General features: G+C 37.2%; 1 protein-coding gene across 4 annotated transcripts in view; it reads left to right on the top strand.

Annotated features, from left to right (window-relative positions):
- The first annotated feature begins 1,226 nt into the window (after positions 1-1,226).
- Positions 1,227-20,917, top strand: part of sez6a (seizure related 6 homolog a) — a 34,246-nt gene continuing 14,555 nt past the window's right edge. For 3 of the 4 annotated variants that reach the window (XM_079447914.1, XM_079447912.1, XM_079447911.1), the window contains exons 1-4: positions 1,229-1,551; positions 16,018-16,536; positions 16,689-16,816; positions 19,465-19,657. In XM_079447914.1, the coding sequence (XP_079304040.1) occupies positions 1,440-1,551; positions 16,018-16,536; positions 16,689-16,816; positions 19,465-19,657 (952 nt within the window). In that variant the 5' untranslated portion in view covers positions 1,229-1,439. Of the gene's footprint in view, positions 1,552-16,017; positions 16,537-16,688; positions 16,817-19,464; positions 19,658-20,917 lie in introns of all 4 variants that reach the window. The other variant, XM_079447913.1, reaches the window with a different exon arrangement.

The raw sequence follows: 20,917 nt of genomic DNA, 5'->3' as shown, positions 1-20,917 counted from the left end.
GGTCTGAGCAATGAGATACAGGCATTTGCCAAACAACACAAACTGTAAAATAGAGCTTGCAGTTGCAACTTAAGGATGCCTCACTGTTTTTCTCCTTGTATTTTATTGCTGTTTTTGTTGTTCAGTTTTATTTTTTGAGATCTCCTGTGGCCCCAAAAGTATTTTGCTATTTAAATGTGTGGAATTCAGTGCATTGTATAACAAGTAAATTTAAGCATGTGGCATCTGCTAACACATGATGCTAGATCTTTTCGTTTTGCTGTTTTCAATTTTGCAATTAACTAACCATTTTTGTGGCCATGTTTAACCAACTGACTTCAAGGTCATTTAAGTTGATGTACAAATATGAAATCTTTTTCCTCTCAGGTTTACAAGTGTCTTAGAGCACAGTACAAAACAGTTTATCTATTATTATATATTGTGCAAAGAACATTTTTTAACTATTTTGCTTTATAAATGTGTTCAGCCTCTTGGTTCCTATAAAAATGCAGTGTCCAGGAAATTTAGCTGCATCTAACGGTGTGGTGGTGAATTGCAACCAACGGCACACTGCACGTCTCCCCATCTCTTTAGATGCCCTCCATCGGCCGACACAGAACTAAGATGTCGTCGTGTTTTCGGTCATAATGAAATTACGCTTCATTAAGAAAGGTCTTTACAGACATTGTCTGTATATATTATATTGCATTTCTGTCAATAGATCCTCCAAGTAAATACACGCTTGAACTTTAAGACTTTAGAGTTTCATATAGACCTGGACATTATGTATGATTGAAAAAGGCTCGCCAACTTTGAGTTGATCTGTGCCTTGATGTTTGCATAGTTTTTTTGCTGCTTTTTATTTATAACTGTGAAGCTGCTTTTTATACAGTCTGTATTGTTAAGCACTGCAACTAAAGATGGCCTTGACTTATCTTTAAAATAAATGCCTTTTGGTTTTATTGTTATTCACTGCAATTGACATTGATACATTTTGTGTGTTCTAAATACTTAGAATACTTATGTGGTCACTGTACATTGCTGATAATCACTTGACTTACTTCTCTTGAATATTATAAAATCCCCCATCATACATCGCTCAAGTGTTACTTAGACTTGTTATGTTAGGGAAGCACATATCCTCTCTTCTATCAGATGTACCTCCCCGAACACAAAAGCTCATGTCTAACGGAGTCAAATGACGCGCTGCTGGATGATCGCCAGGCTGCTGTCCGAAGTTTCCAGCCGTGTCGCGGTTGATGGTGTGTGGATGCGGGGAGCTGTCCACGGTGCTGAACGTCTACATCAAGCAATCCGCTTATAGCATCCTGAGATAAAGCCGCTCTCTGCCATTACTCGTGCAGCTCTACCCACAGGCAACGATTTGTGGGTTTACAAGACTTTACGGACATTTTATTTGACATTTGAGTAATTCCGACAGGATTGTGTTACGTCAGGACATGTTATACAGTGTTTTCAGGAGTCGTTGCAGCATGTGCGTGAGGATTGTGCTCCAGACGAACTTGCTGTTTGTGCTGCTGGTTCTGGCATTGCATCAAACGCGTTGTCAGGGTAAGTCGTTTTCGAGTTATAGAGTTGTTCATACTGACATTTACATGTTAAAGTAATCTCGTTGCAACCCCATCGCAAACGGACATCTCAAATATGCAGAAACAGACTTTCCAAGTCTTGCGTTCAAAACAGATGGATGTAACAAAACGGGGTTGTTAGAATGTATTTCGTAAAAGTTTACGTTTAACTTAACGCGCCGTTTTATAAACTCGACTGGAGACACTGAAGGAAAAACAGCAAGACGCGACGCACTTGCAAAAGACGTCCATCTGACGCATGTGTATATAGAAACAATTGTAGAAAAAGACACTGAAGGCTTCTTGTGTGGATAACCCCGCTTTGTCATATTGGCTACACTGAATTAGTAGACTACAATTTTAATTTGGACAATTTGAAACAGTTTATTTATATCGTTTATGTCCACGCAGTGCTATAACAGGACCGAGTCCCTGTAGCAGATAAAGACACTAATCCCGGAGATGAGATTACCGTTGTCCCGTATACAGCACTGCTTATGAAACCGTTGATTTCACAGTTTAATAAAGCAGAAAGTCTGTCTCGGCTTGTTCTTAAGAGTAACTAATAGACGACAGATGGGAGCTTTTTTAATCCAACAAGACAAGCGTTGTTGTCGTTTTGATTAATTAAGTGACACTACATGTTTGGTCCATATGTTGAGTTTGGATAATGTACTGTTTTGTCTTGTCATTTGGTACAAAGTATATGGTGAATAAAATGCCCTGTTTCACACCCACAGATATAAAGCAGCATAATTGGACTCACATATTATTTCAAGGTGTACCTACCCTTTAGGTATGCATCGATATGTAAATTTTGGCCTATAACTGGTAATTCTTTATCATTGGAAGCCGATAACCGATATATGGCCGATATTCAGTATCTAGATATTCATATACAATTCCCTAAAACAGAAACAAACGGCAAAGGTGGACAACTGTTTCATTTGAAAACATTGACTGCAGAAAACAAGTTAACCGTTAGTTCTCTTTTTTTCCACAAAAAATCACGTACCAAGCCTACTTTACACTAGTTAACAGTTCTTTAACCTTCAAACCCCTCTGGTTAATTTTTTATTTAATAAACAAATTATAGATGTTCTTCCAGTGCAACTCAGAATTTTTTTCTTTATAGCCACAAGTCTAACAGGTCTCATGACAGAAAGCATTCAGAGAACAGTTTGTTTCAAACAATATGCTTTTGTTTCTATAATTTACACATTTATTAATACGTTATCTACATACTGTACCTACATCAACAATGTTTTGCTAATAGCTGTAAGTGAAAGATCACGACAGAAAGACAGTACTGTACTGTATTTTAACTGTGAGCAGCGTGAACATGAAGACGTTTAACCAGAGGAAATTATTTTGTTTTATCTGCAATAATATATCGGCCGATAACCGATAACATTAAAAATGACCATTTATCGTCCGATACCGATATGGCAGACAATTAATGTGCATCCCTTAACCTTTTAAAACAATACTTACTATTTTAAAGCACAGCAGAGGGCAAAAAATAGGATTTATTGAATAAGATGGTGGGTTTACTACAATCCCTATTAAAGTTAATCTTCTAGCTCTTACAGAAAAGCATGGAATATTTTTGTGTACGACTCACTTCAAGTGAGATTATTTTTAATATTTAAAAAAATATCAATGGAAATAAAAATAAAAATCAGATTTTCAGTCATTTTTTCGCTTCTGTAGATTGTGAAGTTTTCTCACCAATGTTTTTGAGTGTATAACCTCCTTATATCTCTCTGGCTGTTTCTCAAAATGTGTTCTTAAGCGGTCTTGTGTACTTGTGTTCTTGCTCTATGTCATCATGAACCGCCAAAGTCTGGTTCCAATGTTCAAGAACAGAGAGTCCATGAAAGTTGTGTTCTTGATATCAAGGATGCATTGAATGCAGACTTGCTCGTACCAAACCCGCTTGAAATCCTAGAATTCAATGCGGCGTGTCCATTCAAGTTTCTTCTTCCAAGGTTACCTCGCAAGACCGGTCTCCACAAGAACAGAAGTCTGTTCTTTTCACCCTTGGAATTGAGAAACCGCCTTTGACCACAGTGTGTCACAGTGTGTCACTTCAGTGATAATTTTGTGTATTTCATAATGTAATTATATGTTTGGACTGTTGTTGCCATTTCTATGACTAGTCTTTATTTTAGGAGTTTTCATGTGTATTTCTTCTTTATTTGTCATACTGTATCTGCTCAAATCTCTTCTGTGTTAGTCAATGCTTTTTGAAGATAATGAAATGAGATTTTTGTCATAAAAAGGCTATTTACTTAGTATATAGAGGTAATTTTGGATATAGTAGATGACTTACTGAGCTCTGAATTAAAGCAATTGATGCTTGCGCAAAAATGTTTCTGTAAAGCTGCATTGAAACAATGCATGTTGGAAAAAGCGCCATAGAATGAGTCGTAATTATCGAGTCTCACATTCAGCAGGTCTGAAGTGTGCGCTATAGTGTTCATCAAGGTCTTCAGAGTCTATTTCTGAACTCATTTTAGCATTTAGCTAGCAGATCTATTCAAAATTTCATGCAACATTCATCCTCTTATGCTGGCTTTTCAAGTACAGAAATGTTAAAATGAGGGTTTTAATTTCCACCTTTCATAGGCTTGATATCAGGGGCGGGGTCTGAAAATGTTCTTCACCTGTTTTTCCGGTGATTAGCTTGATCAAGGGCTATTCACAAGCTGCTAGTTGACATAATTAGTCTGGCTCTTTGTTAGTTTATGGGTTATAAATGGGAGTCATTAGGACAGAATGCTCTCTGATAGTCTCCAGCTGTCTTATCCCTGCAGCTGGAGCTGAGATATCAACCTGTACTTTAGTGTCTCTCAAACCAAAGTCTTTATGAAAGATCTTTAAGAAACTGAATGTTTCAGAGTGGCTTCGGGGCTTTTTGTAAGAGCTTTGTGTAGTTTATGCACGTATATTGTTCGGCATGTGGTCAGACAAACTTGAAATGCCTTTTACTGCCAAACTGTTCCTGCAGGGCTCCCGCAAGAACTGCAACAGTTGATCCGATGAAATCTTGCAAACAACTGATATCTTAACATCCGGTTTGTGTCCGTCGCTATATTGATCTCCTCAAGCATTCAGGTGTGTTGTGAATCTTTTTTGGGGGGGGATGCTAGACCACACATAGGCCTTGGTAAACAATGCTGTTGGCTGCAAAAAAAAAATGCATTATCACAGCGATTACAGAGGTTTCGCCCCAATAGCGATGGTGGGTTTATAGTAGATTTTCTTACAATTAATTTTGTGTTGAAAATTCAAATGAAGAAACCGGCATTGAAGAAGTGTGCATGTTTATTTCCCTCAAAAAAACTAAAATACATGGTATACTTGGATTCTGGAGATGTCATAAATAAATAAACTCTTAAGGGTATAAAGTTTTAGCTTTAAATTTGAATTTTTAAAGTTCATGTAGGTGTATTGAAAAATGTAGGATCAAGTCTGGCTCGTGTCATTTCCCGATCCGGTTTCTGTCCGTTACTTTTCATTATCAATAAACGCAACAAAAGTCTCCGAAAATCTTATTTAAAACACTTTTTAATCTGCCAGCTGTGATTCCTACTGTCTTTTTTTTAACCTGAAGGGTGGCGACATTGACTTTCTGGGCATCAGTAATCCCTGATCATCTGAAAGCACGAATCGATGCTCTTTTCATGCCAGACACCTGCGGCTAAAGCAACATAAAATTGGCATATTTAAGTCGAAGATTACAAGCTTACATTTTGAATCTTAAAATTCACCAGCCTCCTAATCCACCTGTCGTTATGTGTGACATTTCATTATTCAGTAGGATGATGGTTTTCCTTTGACTTGGGCTCAAGAATGTCCAGAGTGAGAACAGAAACCGTGAGAATGACCAAACAGACTTGTTAAGGATTCTTTATGAAGGGAAAATATTGTTTTAAAGAGTTCTTGAAGAAGTGACTGCATTTTGTCTTCACGGTTTCCATGATGTCTTCTGAAATAGCAGCCTATTGTTAGTGCAAGCGGAACAATCTAATCTTCTCACATTAAACATCTCACCAGCCCTCAAACTTTGATTGACATTTGCATAGCATGAACAAACAAGTTTAAATCGGTCACAAATAATGACAGATTTTACTGTATTACATGGGTGTTTTGCCATTTAGAAACAAGGCATATTTTATATTAAAATACATTGTTTATATGATGTTTCTGAATCAAATTGAATTTTTAAATGTGTATAAACAGGTCTACAGGAAATGTGCAGTCTACAGGAAACTATAAACTATATTTATATGCCCTAAGTCTAAATAAGAGCAGCTGAAAGTGAAGTGTACTTTTTTTTAGATAAGATAGCGTTTTTGATGATCACCCTGGGAGAAGTTCCTATATGTGTCTTTAAATATCTTAAATAAATTGGAAGGAAATGGTGTTTTAGATCCCATGAGGTCGTTTGTCAAATAAGAGGCTCTGTGTTTTGGCAGGATCAGAGCACAGGGCGCTGAGCCCTCAAAGGCACCGGGACAAATAGAGGTTTCATGGCGTCCCTCTCCCGCAGTGCTCTGTGCAGCCGGGATTATATGAAACCGCCCCTGTGATAGTTGAATGTGGTTAGAGGAATCGCAATTGAATACTGACTTTATCTGGCAAATGTTGCTGTAGATAATTGTAATATTTGTAGATTAAAATTTAATATAATGTAAAAGATTTGTAGAATTATATCTTTGCGTTATCAGAAACACTGATAACTGACTGCATTGTAAAAAGGTCAAATCTGGTTACAGCGTACCAAATTGTTTCTGTGTCTTCCGATGCAGTAATTTAAGATGGAGATTACTGATTTACAAAAGAACTGAAATGAAAGATGACAGATTCAGTCATGTTTTTAGTTCTTAAATGAATAAGTTTTGTTTAGGTTTAGGTGAGCGTTAGGTTAAACTTGGTCCGTAGTTGTCATCTTTTTTATTTGAAAGTAAAACAACCCTTAAATGCTTTTATTTAGCATAAAATATGATCCATTTTAGAAATTGAATTGTATGTATAATTTATTTTAATAATAATTAATTTGTTACTCATTTCACATTTTTAGATTTATAATTTTATATTTAAAGTATATAACTAATTTATGTAATTACTATTTACATTTTTAGATTGATTCCAGCAATAAAGTATGGATTGACAGTTATGACTTTACGTTATGGTTTACCGTAAAGCCATTCTGATTCATTTTGCTTTGTGAATAGCACTGTAAAGTGCCCTTTAGTCAGAATCTCATGGGCGATTCAGATGTTCGCAAATTCCAGCGCTAAAAGCAATTACGCCCAGTTAATGAATTGGAGTCATTAGGCTCTGTTATTGAGGAACTCAACTAACGCTGTGAACATAATCCAGGCAAAGCTGCTGTTTGTTAGGTTGAGTTGTTGTGTTGTTTTCATTTGCAGTAGCGTAATTTGGCAGGACGGAGAAGGCACTCTCGGATGTTTAAAGCTCTGCCGTTGCTACGGGAGACGTGTTGCCAGATGCCGTGTTGACGGCTAAATGAATTTGACGGAGCTGTTTTTCCGCATCAGCCCGTTCTCTCTCAATAAATCTGTTTTAAAGGAGAACTGTAAAGGCTATGAATGTGTACACGCATTCATTTCAAATCTGTAAAATCACAGTTTTCTGAATGAATGATGAATCTTTATTTTGTCTTTAAGTAAACTGTATTTTCTAGAGTGACCTCATGACCTTCAACATGATGATCACATACTCAGATCCATTTTGGAGTTCAGATAAGCGCGACCTAATGGTTCTGATATGAACGAGGTTAACTTAACTAAACAGCCACGGGGACTGCTCTATAACATGTGTAAGCCTCATGGTTCAGGGTCTCTGTGGGGAACCTCTGTCCTGGTTTTCTCCATGCTTATGCTTGCATGATTGCATGTACAATGGAAGCTGATTAAAGAATGGAGAACTGAGTCAATGCTGCCAATCACAGCTGGGGTTCCTCACATCGCCTAAAGCCATTGAAAAGACTGAGGAGAGAGACTTAGTGAGCTGACTACTAAGGCAGCATTTTAAAAGTACATATGCTCTTGACACTTCACAAACATATTTTTTTAATAAACTGATTGTGCCTGTTCACTCAAAAATGAACATTCTGTCTTCATTTATTCACCCTCAAGTTGTTCCAAATGTGTATACATTTTTTGGTTCTGATGAAACACAGAGAAATATATTTGGATTTAATTGATTACTATAGTAGGAAAACAAATATCAGAACATTTCTTAAATTGATATTTCTTTAATGTAAAGTAGACATTTTGAACAATGTAGGACAGCAAACAGTTCTGGGGCACTTTTGACTACCATTTTCTCATACCATGGTAGTAAAAAGTGGCTTAGAACTGTTTGGTTACAAGCAGTCTTCCAAATAACTTGTGCTCAGAACATAGACATGTATACGCATTTGGAACAACTCAAGGGTGAGTAAATGCCAACCTGTGCAAAAAAAGTTTATGCAAGAATGTTGCCATTATACTTCTTTAATGTAAAATAATAACGTTTTTAGGTATTCCTTAACAGAAATATGAAATTACATATACTATTTAAGTATACTTGAGTTAGGGTTAGGTTGGGTTTAGTCTACATTTGTACAGTATATTATTATTATTCAAGTGTGTGTTTATGTGTTTCTTGATCAAAATATGAAGTATATTTTGCTTAGTTGTGTTTGCTCTTTTGAAAAATGAATAAATTTGAAAAATGTAATACTTTGTTCATATTTTCACTATCACCAATAGTTTACTTATAAACTACAAAATGTGCTGCAAGTATTGAACTAGTAAACTAGCTAAACTAACTACATAGTTCACTTTCGGAAAATATATTATTAACACACTGTGATCTGTTCTTCTGTGATATTTAAAGTATTCTACGGAGTGGGCCAATATAATCCCATGTAGTATTGAAATAGTACACTTACTGTGTGTACTAGTAAATTGATATTACTTACTACATAATGGATAATTAATTAAATGCTTAAGGATACTTAGTAAGTATGCTTATTTTTTCCAAGGGAAGTGCACACTAAAAGCTTGTCGAACAGGCCTAAATGTCAAAAGGTATTAGATTTCTTTGTATTGTTCTTTGTAAGTTTTGAAAAAATTGGCAGACAGTTTTATCCAAAGCGACTTACATTGCACTATACTTTACTTTTGTTTCTAAGTATGTGCAGTCCCCTGGGATCAAACCCACAACCTTGGCATTGCCAGTGCCATGCTCTAACCACTGAGCTACAGGTAACACTCCAAAGCTGTTTAGTGAAAAATAGCAATTTTTGTAAATAGTATTTGTTTTGAAAGTCTCAGCCAAGGCTAAATGGTCTTGCTCTTTTCTGACTTGTCTAGCACTTAAGGACTGCCTGTTTGAACAAGCATTTTTTTGCCTATATGCTTGAAAGCATGTTTATTTCAGTCCAGTCAATTTGACCTTGTTTTCCTTCAAAGGAACAAAGTGTCCCCGATAATTTCGAACGGATGTAAAATATGTTTTCTGAACACCGTTCATCTTAAGTCCGGTCATTCTCATGTGTTTTGTGAGCTCTTGGTTTTTAATACTCAGTCAATCTCTCGTTTATTACATACTCATAAAGTCGGTGACCGCTCTCCGCCTGTGATGACCCAGACAGACAGCCCAGGAAAAATCTGTATGTTCATTACTCATTATTCATCGCATAAATTGAAAAGATCCGGCGGGACGTTTCTTGAAGTTGTTTCCATGGTAATTCGGTGGAGAAGAGGCGCCCAGCGGGAGCTCAGAAATAAACCTTGAAAACTTGAGAACCTAACAAGACACAAGGGGAATACAATCTACTCCATTAGCATCACTTTTCATTCTGTCTTTTTGTCTCTCTGCCTGTCGATCGTCTTGTACTGTTTGTGAATGAAGAGAGATCAATACTCCCTGTGTGGAAAGAAAAGAGCTTGTGTTAGACAGTGCCCTTGCTGGAAACTGATGGTTGAGTCAGATATGCAAATAAAAAAAGTTTGTTGTTTTGCTATTGTTTAAAATCAAGTTAAGCCACTTCTTGATCCTGTGCTAATACTCAGTTGGACGTATATAGAAGTATTTTTATTTTCAGAAATTTAGGGGACAGAACAATAAACATGCTGGACTGCAGGTCCTAAATCTATCAGAAATAACATGATTTTACTCTAAATATATCATGTGCATGAATTTTTGCCGGGATCAGAGAAAATCCTTCCACTTGGTTAGTTAGGTATTGAGAAACAATATGCTAAAATACTGTGAAATACCTAGACATATATTTATGTGTTTAATGTAGGGATTATATTTTTCTCGTCTGGATTTTTCGCTCTGGATTGTTGGGGCTGACAGGAATTTTGAGCTCATCAGAGAGCATTTTATCTTAATCCATCTCTCTAGTTTTAGTAACCCTGACCTGTTATTTTGCAATAAAAACGGCGTGTCAATCACGCATGTCCATCCTTTCAGAAGAGAAAGGCAGATAAACTAAAATAGAGTACAAGGATTCTTTAAACACTTGAATGTTCCCACATAAAAATCTTATTTTAACAGTCTTATTTTAAGTTTTACACAAACACAATAATATGCTTGAAGTCTAATGCTCCCGAAAATTGAAAGCAGAAATTGAAAACATGATTCTTAAAATGCAAGCAAGCAATAAATGTAAATGTACTCACCAAGGAACATGTTTCAGGGTTCGGCTTGACATTTAATTTAACACTGTCTGCATCCATAAGAGTGTGTGTGTGTGTGTGTGTGTGTGTGTGTGTGTGTATGAGTAGGTCAGGTTGCCAATAGTCCTGTGCAAAAGATCCAGTGAAAATGAAAGTTTTTATCTTTTATTAAAAATGAGTGAGCTATTAAGCGCTGATATGTTATTAAGCGCTGGCAAAATTCACATTTAGGAGATATATACCGTTCACCAATGTATAGAATAAGCAAGCTTAAAAAACAAAGCTTTCTGTGTCAGCCACCATAGTGCTTCGAAAGTGAGGGGGGAGCGGTGGAATGAGCCGTTGGTTTATCTGTCCAACTGTCCAAATCTGGTCACTTAAAACTTTTAGAAGATGCTTAAATATATGTAGTACAAAAGCATGTAAGCAGACATTAAAGACAAATGCGAATACACAGATCCGACAACTGCAGTCTGTTTATTTTCCTGCAGTTTGTTTGCTCTTGCGCCTCATGTTGTGGTATCTTCCCTGTGGTTGTATCTATTTCTGACAAGCTGTCATATTCTCCCAGGCCTCTGTTCTTTCAAACTGCACGAATTGTGCTCTCTCTCTCTGTCACTCTGATCAGGTGTGATCTAAAGAGTTTGGTGCTGAATGAAAGTGTCTTTACTGAGGCTGCCGGTGCGAATTCTCCAAGGATTCCAAGTGTTGTTAGTGAGAAACCGTAAACACCTAGATTTTATTTGACATCTTAGAAAACAGCCAAAAGAACAGTTCTTATTGTTAATGATCCATGGTCTGTTTTTATATGGGACTCATTATTTCAGTTAGATTTCATGTGTTTTTGTGGTTGCGATCATACTGTCATAGTTCACGGTGCTGTTTAATCTGTCTTTGGGTACAGGCGAAAATGACAGCTTCAAACATTAAAGTGTAAAAGAGAGCGACAGAAAAAAAGGGAGAGAGTATATGGAATAGTACATTTAAGTTTTTCCCGTAATTTTGATCTCATAACAATGTTTGTCTGGATCTTCAGATCATTTTCAGCATGCCTCCGGAGACAAATGGGCATGTTCTCACCCTCCGCCTGGGCAAACTATAGCTGACCTCACTGCAGTCATGTGTTTGATGCAGTCAACAACCGTGTCAGTGCATAGTGTCTTTCAGAAAGTAAACAACCTATACAAATGTCTGACATACTGTATGGAAATACATGTCAAACACTATAAACCGTACATAATATTTATACTTTGTTTTATTCATTTTTTATCCTTTTAGATTTTAATTTGTGTCCATTTTGCCTTTCTGTATGAGAACTACCGTTTCCCTATTACCAGTGAAGACTTTGGAAAAAAGTATCTCTATGTAGTGTAATGTTAGTGAACTGATGATGGACCAGCCTTTATGTTCACAAGAGGGCAAAAGTCCATCAAACTGCCTGGTTCGGTGTGACAGAAATGCGGTGACCTCTCTATTCAGCACGTGGGTGGAATCCTGCCTGAAAGCGAGATAATGTCCTCACTTTAATATATTCCACATACCGCAAACAATTAAACGATGAGCTTTTAGCTTTAGCGTTTCTTTCCGCTCGGCTAAGCTATGTGTCACAGAAATGCCACTGACGGTACAGTGTGTGAGTTCAGTAAATGCCTGCTGTTCCATAATGCACACCCACACACACATATGCTTTATTTCGTGTCACATTTTGCCTGCTGGCCGCTGCTCATCTCTGACCCCCGAATGTATTTTAGGAGGAAACGTTAACTTTTAAGAAGTTTCTTGATGCATCCCAGTACATCCAATTAATACCAAGAATGTACTGCACACTTTTGCAATCTTTATTTGTAGCAATTCTAACTATACAGGTTTCATTTTTTAACTATAATCACTAAACTCGTCCCTCTTGCAATGAGTAAGAAATGTAAAGTGTGCGAATATAGAATCTGCACTTAAAACTAGTAATAGTGGTCTTTTTGGATACTTTAAGGATACCTAGTACCACATACCCTAATTTGGGACGTACTACTAATTTGGAATATAGGATGGATATTATGCGTTCTAAGATTGATTTTCTGATTCTCTCTTGACAATTTCAATACGTTTTGGAGCTTTTGCTCTGTAAATTCCATAAAATGTGCAACTTAATATATTATTGTGTGGAATGCAGTATACAGTATATTTAATACGTTTCAGTTTCATTTATTGTGTGGACAGACGAATGGCTTGTTTCCTGGACACTTGTCGCATTGCGTCTGCTTAGTACACTGTGTGAGAGCAGACCGTTCTTTATCTTAGGTACAAAATTTCCCATGTCTACCCTCTCAAGGCTTCTATATTTCTCCAGAACCTGTAATCTGATAGGACCCATTCAGATTCATGGGTCACTGTCTTCATCCCAGGACTAAACAATCTTACACAGTCTGTCGCCCACTCTTTTCTTTCTCTCTCCCTGTGAAAGAATCCAGAGCTGCAGCTATGCTCATGAGGTCTCATCCATCACTGTCGGCCGTGATGTTGTGTTTCCTATACTGATGTGCGTTGGGCGGGTTGTGCGTTTTTTTTGGTCCGTTTATGTTTCGAGACATGTTGACTTACGACACGCTGCCCCCTGATACCTGCCTGCCAAAGTGAATAAAAGCAATTTCAGACTGTTTATGGGGTTTTCTGCATGATTTCTAACAGGATGGACAGTATATAATTGATCTTATAATGTGTGTGTGAGATAATCTTGCATTGTAACAGCGTAAAACAGTAATGAAGTATTATGATCGATGTCAGCAGGGTTGAAAATAAAGTTTTCTGTTTTTAGTTTATAAGACCTTTATTAAATCGTATACTTTACAATTTGAGCAAATATGTACATTTGGATAAAATCCGAACTTTGTGCATGTTACATAGTCCATGTTTTGAGTTTAACAAAGTGTACGTTTGTTTATCATATTACAAGAAGTTGTAAACACATGCCATAAATAAGGGTAACTCTACCTTTAAATGACATGATTTTCAAGTAAAAAGGTAAAACATTTACAACGTTTTTGTGGGTATGAAAAACTTGGAAAAAATTAAATTTTAAAGTACAAGCATTATTTATGTATTTTATTATTTATATATTTCAAAGGTTAATTGTCGCTATGTAAACAACAAAAAAATAATTTTGTGAAAACATTACGCTTATTGCATTACACGTTTCCTTACATAGAAATATCGCCAACTACTGGCCTGGCATGCATAATACAGCATAGCATACAGCGTTTTTGTATACATATTTAGAAAAATGTCCATGCATTAAAAGTTGGCATAAGCTGTTCATTGTTAACGCTAACTTTCATAGGTATATGAGGGTTAGAGCAGGCAGTGAGATTGATACATTTGCGAACAGAGACACTTTTAGCATCATGGCTCGGTCTGATAGAGATCAATAGAGTCTGAAGCACAGTGAGATTAAAGGTCTAATTGGTTTGCAGTTGTCATTAACATCCATGTTACTGAGTTGGGCGGCTGCTCTTTACATGCACACGGAATTGATTTCCCTGTTAAAAAACTGGTCCTGAGCAGATTTAGGCTGGGACTAGTCTCGAGTGGAACTTATCGCCCACCCAATAGGCCATATGACTGACAGGTAAAGCAACCAATCACTTTTCGTCTGGAGCTGCATCAATGTTTAGAGGTGTGGAAATGTCCCCTTAGTAACAGACCGATTTAAATTCACGAACCTGCCAAAAGGTAACAGAAACAACGATGATCATAAGTTTATGCCGCTAACATCGCAAACTTTTAAGAATTAATTTAAAGCTGTCAGTCTGTAATCCAATTTCACAGAGACAGACGTTTTAGAGGTTAATGTCAACCTCTGTTCCAACTGCATATAGCTCAATTGTCTTATGTACTGAAGGGCAGTTTGATTGAAGAAGTACACATGGATTAGTCAACTCTTATGGAAACATCTCAAGACCGCTGAATGGCCTCATTTAGAGATTCATGACTTGTCTTCGGTGTGCTTGTCTGACGTTGCGTGGCTTTGTGAAGCAGCGGTTTATTGCCATTAGAATGACATGTTCCCACTATAATTTTACAGAGTGTCATCCTGATAAATGATATTCACACCGGACTGACATGTGCTTTGTGTGATCTTAATGGAACAGTCTGAGGTCAGCGCTATTTTCAGACCTGTGCGTGATATCAAGAGAGAGATTTCAGACTTGGCACAGACAGAAGGGACTGTTTATCTGTGAGCATTTGTTATAGCGTGAGGAATTTGCATTCTTCATTTGTGCACCTGGTAATGTATGGTCTTGAGACACAAGAATACAACATTTTAGTAAATGGTTGTGCGACTTTACCATCAGTAAGTGAGCAAAATGTTTAAGGAAACGTTGCTGTAATGCATGTAAACTGAAGGTACCCAAATGGTACCCTCAGGAATTGCGGTCTACACTTTGCGGTATGGACTGTTCCCTGATGATGTCACAAAACTCGGAGGCAAATTTGAGATACAGCCGCTTTCTCTTTTGTAAAAAATATGATTGATCTGAAAAATGTGTTTAAAAGTTCATATTTTCATTCTTCACTGTGCATTGTTAAGGATTGCTTTAAATGTGTTGATTTAAAAACTGCTGGTCAAGCTGTATTAAAGGCTCAGTGGGAAGCTGCTGCAATCTCAGAGGAATGTTATTATGAAGAGACAGATGATCTGACTGCGGTTTAGTGTGGTGTTTCCAAACGTCTCAATGATCAACATTTTCTGCCAGATACAACAAAGAACCAGATGTTGTTTTTCGGGTTTTTTAAGGTATTTCCTCAGTGAAACCGTGAAATATGATGGGGATGAAATTACCTTTAATGTGTGTGACACAACCTTTTTTTCACCTTTAACAATGATGCACATTTATAAACGAATTCTTTGAGATAAATTATATAAAAAATATATTTGATTCAGATGGGACATCCTCATTCTTGAAGTTCAGAAACACAAGAGCTGTATATGATGTCTGTGCTTTTGATCAAACTAGACTTTATGTTTTGATTATATTGTAAATTAACAATCTATATAAATGACCCATTCCTCTGTAAATGAGGTCTGTCTTTCAGATGTTAAGTGATGGCTGTCATCATCTCTCTCTCTCTCTCTCTCTCTCTCTCTCTCTCTGAACTCTTCCACGAGTTCCCGCACAGCAATGTGTGTTTATCTGCAGGAGATGATAGAAATTTGAAGCTTGAAAACATCAAGTGCATTTTCGCTGATAGATGCTGCTGTTTATCACATAGAAAAATGTTTTTTTTACTTAATCCCAAATACAAATATTACTGTTGTATTGCTAAAAAGATAACATGAATTTCTAGCAAACATGAGTTTTCTTTGCAGTAGTTGAGGTTTGAAAAAATACAAAGCATCTTTGCTGTTATTTTGACCTGTTTCTCCAGTTTTCATTTTCTACAAATAAATGCAAATAGGTACAATAAGTGTATTTGGAATTTGGGAGAAATATTGTTCGTGGTTCACAGAATGAAACAAAAATTATCATTATATGTATTGTACATATTATATTAGTAACTTGAAACATTTATTCCAAAGCTAGTCTTGATTCATTCAGCAATTCCTGTTTTATTATTATACTGTATGTTTTCTCTTGTTTCTTTTCTCTTATATTCTTTTTCTATCCTCCACCATATGAACTACAGGGGCAGTTTCATGAGGCCGGTGTAATCTTGTTCTAATACTCAGTTTATTTTCTACTTTGCAGAGGATGAAGCAGTGCAAACGCAGAGAGGGGGGGAAGGAGAATCAGAGAGAGAGTTCAGCCCTTTCACCAGCAAACAAGTCCCACCGACTGACATCCAACAGCTCACAACAGACTCTGTACCAAACCTCACAAACCTGAGACTGCTTAAGCTCCACGCGGCCTTGCTGACCAAGAGCTTTGAGGGGGATCAGCAGTTTTTTAAAGAGGCGCTACAAACCGTACCAACCTCGCCTACCTCATCATCTCACAGTGAACTTTTGCATCCAGTGCCTGATGAAGACACCCCTGAACCAACCACTGCGACTTTGATGTCGGTCACTCGCAGCTCTGTGGGGCAAAAAAGACGCAGCAAAAGCCGAATGTCAAAGATGGTGTCAACGACCAGCACAGGTCAACAAGCAACTTTTACTACGGTAAAAGACAACCTTCAGCGTCAGAGGGACAGGGAGATTACTTTGTCACCACCGTCTCTGTCAACTTCACATGAGAAAACCACAGGATATTATTTTGACACACCCGGTACATCTTTATATATTTGTATTTGATAAAAACATTACATTAAACATTTTCCCAACTGATTTACTTACCTAGTTTGCAAGAAAATCTCTCAAACCCGTGGGCTAACACTCTCTCTCTCTCTCTCTCTCTCTCTCTCTCTCCCTCTTTCTTAGCTGAGTGCAATATGAACTTCACTGAAGCCGAGGGTTATATTGAGATTCCCCCGGACGTCTCATTTGATTCCCACGTAAATTGCACTTGCCTTGTTACTGTATATCTTGGCTATGGAGTTGAGATTCAGGTCAGTACTTCTTCATCTAACGCATTTATGATATGCAGATTAGGACGACCATCTCTCATACATTTTTGTCTCTCAAGGGCAGCAGAGATTTCTTTGGCTTTACTACTGAATATGTGTACACAGAAATTGTAATGGTCCTGTCCTTCATTCCTACTTTAGTTGCTTTATACCAGGGGTTTTCGAACTGGGTCCAGGGTCCCCTGAATTTAAAAAAAAAAGCAAATGTTGCATAATTCTACTGAGGATTCTTACAGTTTCATTTCTATATACAATATGTTGTCTATAATATCACATTTACAATTTATCTAAAAGTTTTTTAATGCTTCTTTATACCAAAAAAAGAGAGGGGGTCCCTCGCAAAAGGCTCATACTTTTTGGGGGTCCCTTGCTTTATAGAACAAGGATTATAACTTGGGTGCCACATACTGCTTATTTGACAATACAATATGGAATATCAAATATGCAAGACATTTTACACATATTTGTGTATTTAAACAAGCAATACTTTTGCGCATGTGGGTTATCTGGTATTCAACATGAGCTATAGGGAAAGGATAGCATAAGACCATATTGTTGTAAAATAAATATTTAAGATCTTACAATCTAACGTCACAAACAGAAAGTTGAAGGAATATAATTGTCCAACTTTATTAGTAAAGCTACACAAAGAAGACGATCTTTATCCTGAGCCACTGAAGCTCTGCAGAGAGGATGCTGTGTATTGTGAGTTTTATCCAATCAGACAGAACTGGTTTTCATACCCTCGGAGGTTCAGCTCGATACGGTTCTATTGACTGCACTGCAATTTCTTACAGCCCTAATTTTGCATTGATCAGCTGAGAGAGAATAGAATCTAAACAGATTCCGTCTTTTCTCTTTCTGAATACATGATGTTTTAAAAGTTGTTCCCAAAGCATATCCAGACGGATGTTCAATGTCCTTGACTGCTGTGCAGCTGTTGTTTCTAATAAAACAAACTCTATTCCAAAGATGCTACAGAGGAGAAGTTGGTTTTCTCTGTGGAATAAGATATTATTTTTATTCAAACTTATGCCGTGGCGTCCCACTGAGACTTTCATTCTGCTGGGTTCTGTGTTGAATCATACATGTGACGCTCACTTGAATTTTTGAGTCTATAAGATGTGATGGCTCCATCAGGAAATGTGTGCTTTTGAAGAAGTGTTTACTTTATTCTCAATGCTGCTTTGCATTCGATGACAGTTTAGTTTTGAGTTATGACACGTTTGCAATATTTAGCAAAGTTTGAGTTTTTTTATTTATTTGTAAAATTGAAGCTAAAGCTTTTTAGCATGGTTTCAGATTTTTGGAAAGGAAGTCGCTATAGCAATGCACGTAAATGCCTGTCATGAACTCTTTGAATGAAAGTGAATGTAAATAGAAAGCATAAAGTACTGAATTTATCCTAAGAGCTCACATTTTAATGATTGTTTTTCAGTTGTTTTCTCCTGAACTGCCTACCAATCGTGTTTATTTCTCCAAGTGACCAATTTGGAGCAAGTGATTTTGCACTGCCTGGATGGGATGCTATAGGCATTCTGGCTGCATGTTTGTATGAATATGGATGTTGTTCTCTGTGGGCTTCTCACAATATTGGAATTTTCTATGGTAAGGGCTCAAACCTGGAGGCTCATATTTTCTGATTTTCACACAATTTTTACACATCGGGACTCGTGTTAAATGTTGTGTAATGTTCAGTATTGGTGAAGTTTGCTGTAATTAGAAGCACCGTGCCATCTGTGTTTTCTCTCCAGGGTCTTGTGCCCTGACTGCTAGACCCTCATTAACTTTACAAAACCTGGTCTGCTGGAGACCAAATGGTCCCTGTGAAAGGCCACGAGTCATTAAATGTTTCATGTAATTGCTTGTTGACCTGATGACCATGATCTTACACACTGTCCTAGATAACTGTCCTGTATTCAGAGGTCAGAGAACATCGTGCCATAACATCTGATGGAGATTTTCAAATGTTGAGGTCCAGGTCATGGGAATAAAGATGCGACAAAGGCAGTGCTAAGCCTAACCTTCAAATACGACTTTAAAGTTTGGGGTTTCCATCTTTACTTTTCTCACTGGAGTCATTGTAAAGTTGCTATTGAACAATATTTATTTAGAAAACTGCAGTATAATTTGAAAAAAAAACATTTTGTACGCCATTGTGTAATATAAATAATGCGAGTAGTGCGTTCACATTGAAAATTCTCAAAAAAGAAGTGCACTTTAAGTACCCGGAAAAGGCATTCATTCCACTATCCCATCTCAGTTTTAATCACTGTTCAATCTTCAGGTCATCCCTGCATCAAGGCTCATTTGAATTCTCATGAGATCTGATTGAAATAAATGTGATAAAAATAGCAGTTTCAAGCTATAGCCAGGAGCCAGGTGTTAAAGTCTGTGAGTTGGGGAAATATGGACTGATCACTGTCGCAGCTCTTCAAATATTTGGATTTCAAAATATTTAATTTATTAATAATTGTCATTTTTACGCATTTGTAGAACAAAACCTTACATTCAATCCCACAAAATACAAATCAGCCTACAATACAATATAAAGGCCTGATGATACAGAACCTCAGATGTTTAGCACATGTTTGCATTTTCTTCTCAATGACTGTTTTGTTCTGTTGCAGGTGTTGAATGTGAGTGTGGAGGGCGGGATGGAGGTGTTTCTGGAGGATCTGGGCGGATCTGTGCCCTATCACCTGGCCAACAGCTCTATGTTATCCAGAGGTCTGGTGTTACGGAGCTCCAGTAACCAAATCTCGGTACGCTTTAGCAGCGTACAGGCCAATCGACCGGATTTATTGCTACTGCGCTACAGAGGTGATAATTTTAAATCTTTTTTAAAACAATTATTTTTCTATAGTATAAAACACGTTGAAAAGAAGAATTGTGTGAAAGAATAATGTTTTTAAAGAATGCATTTTCTAAACTCATTAGCAAATAGTTATTTTATATTTAAGTATGAATCCACAAATCTACATTTAGCCAGGGGAAAAAATATGATTTATTCTGAGTCACAGACAGGTCACATAATAATTCCATGAAAAACCATGACAGAAAAAAAATAGTTTATGATGGAGTAATCCAAGCATTTGATACAGTTCTCCTTAGTGAAAGCATGCTTCTTTTCCAAGGTAACAGCAGCCTGTTTGGATTAAACTAGATATTAAAATAAATTCATGATCGACATTTATATTCAGGCAGACAGCTCATTGAGAGCTGTATTGTTTGAGGGACGGCACTTTGCCAGGTGTAAAATCGCTCGTTTCCACCATCGTGCTGAATCGTTCTCGTTGCTTAAAGACAGGGGACTTATTTTATTGACATGTATGTTTTTTTCTCCATTAAAAATTGGGCTGAGTGGTTAATAACACACTTTTATTTTGTGTGACAAACACAGAACACATATTTTAATGTCACTTGGACTTTAATCGTTCCAATCCGTGCCGATCCATGCCAGTCGGTACGTAAATGCTTTTTTAATGGCTGATAACAGAAATATTTTGAATGTAAACACAAAATTGTAACGCGCTGCCTTGGTAACACAAGAGACTGAGCTGTAACTCCTCTGCGTGCATTCTTTAGCACGATTCAGGACGGTTAGACAACCGTGCCGAAATATTCAGAGCTGAGAACAGTTTGAGCGATTTCCCACCATCGCGCTGAATCGTTCTTGTTGCTTAATCGTTATTTAGCCAACTTTCTTATGGTATAACCCCCAAAAATCAGGAAAAAACATCACATGGCCTCGCAAATTCAGCCGTTTTGCGTTTGAGACGCTCCTGGTGTATATTGGCACCGCATTGAGGATCGAACAAAACCTCGCCAGAGCCATAACGTGCCACATATGCGCACATAGCGCAGAACGTGCCACATAATGTTTCCGCGTGGTTTAAGACGCACCTTGATCGCACCTTATACAACATTAATATTTTCGCTGAGTAGATGCCATTACTCTGGCTTTCTTGGAATATAATAAAAATGACATTCTCAATATACTGTATATGTACAAACAGTTTGAATCTTCTTGTTCTTCTCTGCTTTTCGTTTTAGTAGGCTATATGTAGTAATTGATGATTT

This window comes from Barbatula barbatula (assembly GCF_947034865.1).
Source record: "Barbatula barbatula genome assembly, chromosome: 24".
NCBI classification, from domain to species: domain Eukaryota; kingdom Metazoa; phylum Chordata; class Actinopteri; order Cypriniformes; family Nemacheilidae; genus Barbatula; species Barbatula barbatula.
This window is presented reverse-complemented; position numbering and strand designations above follow the sequence as displayed.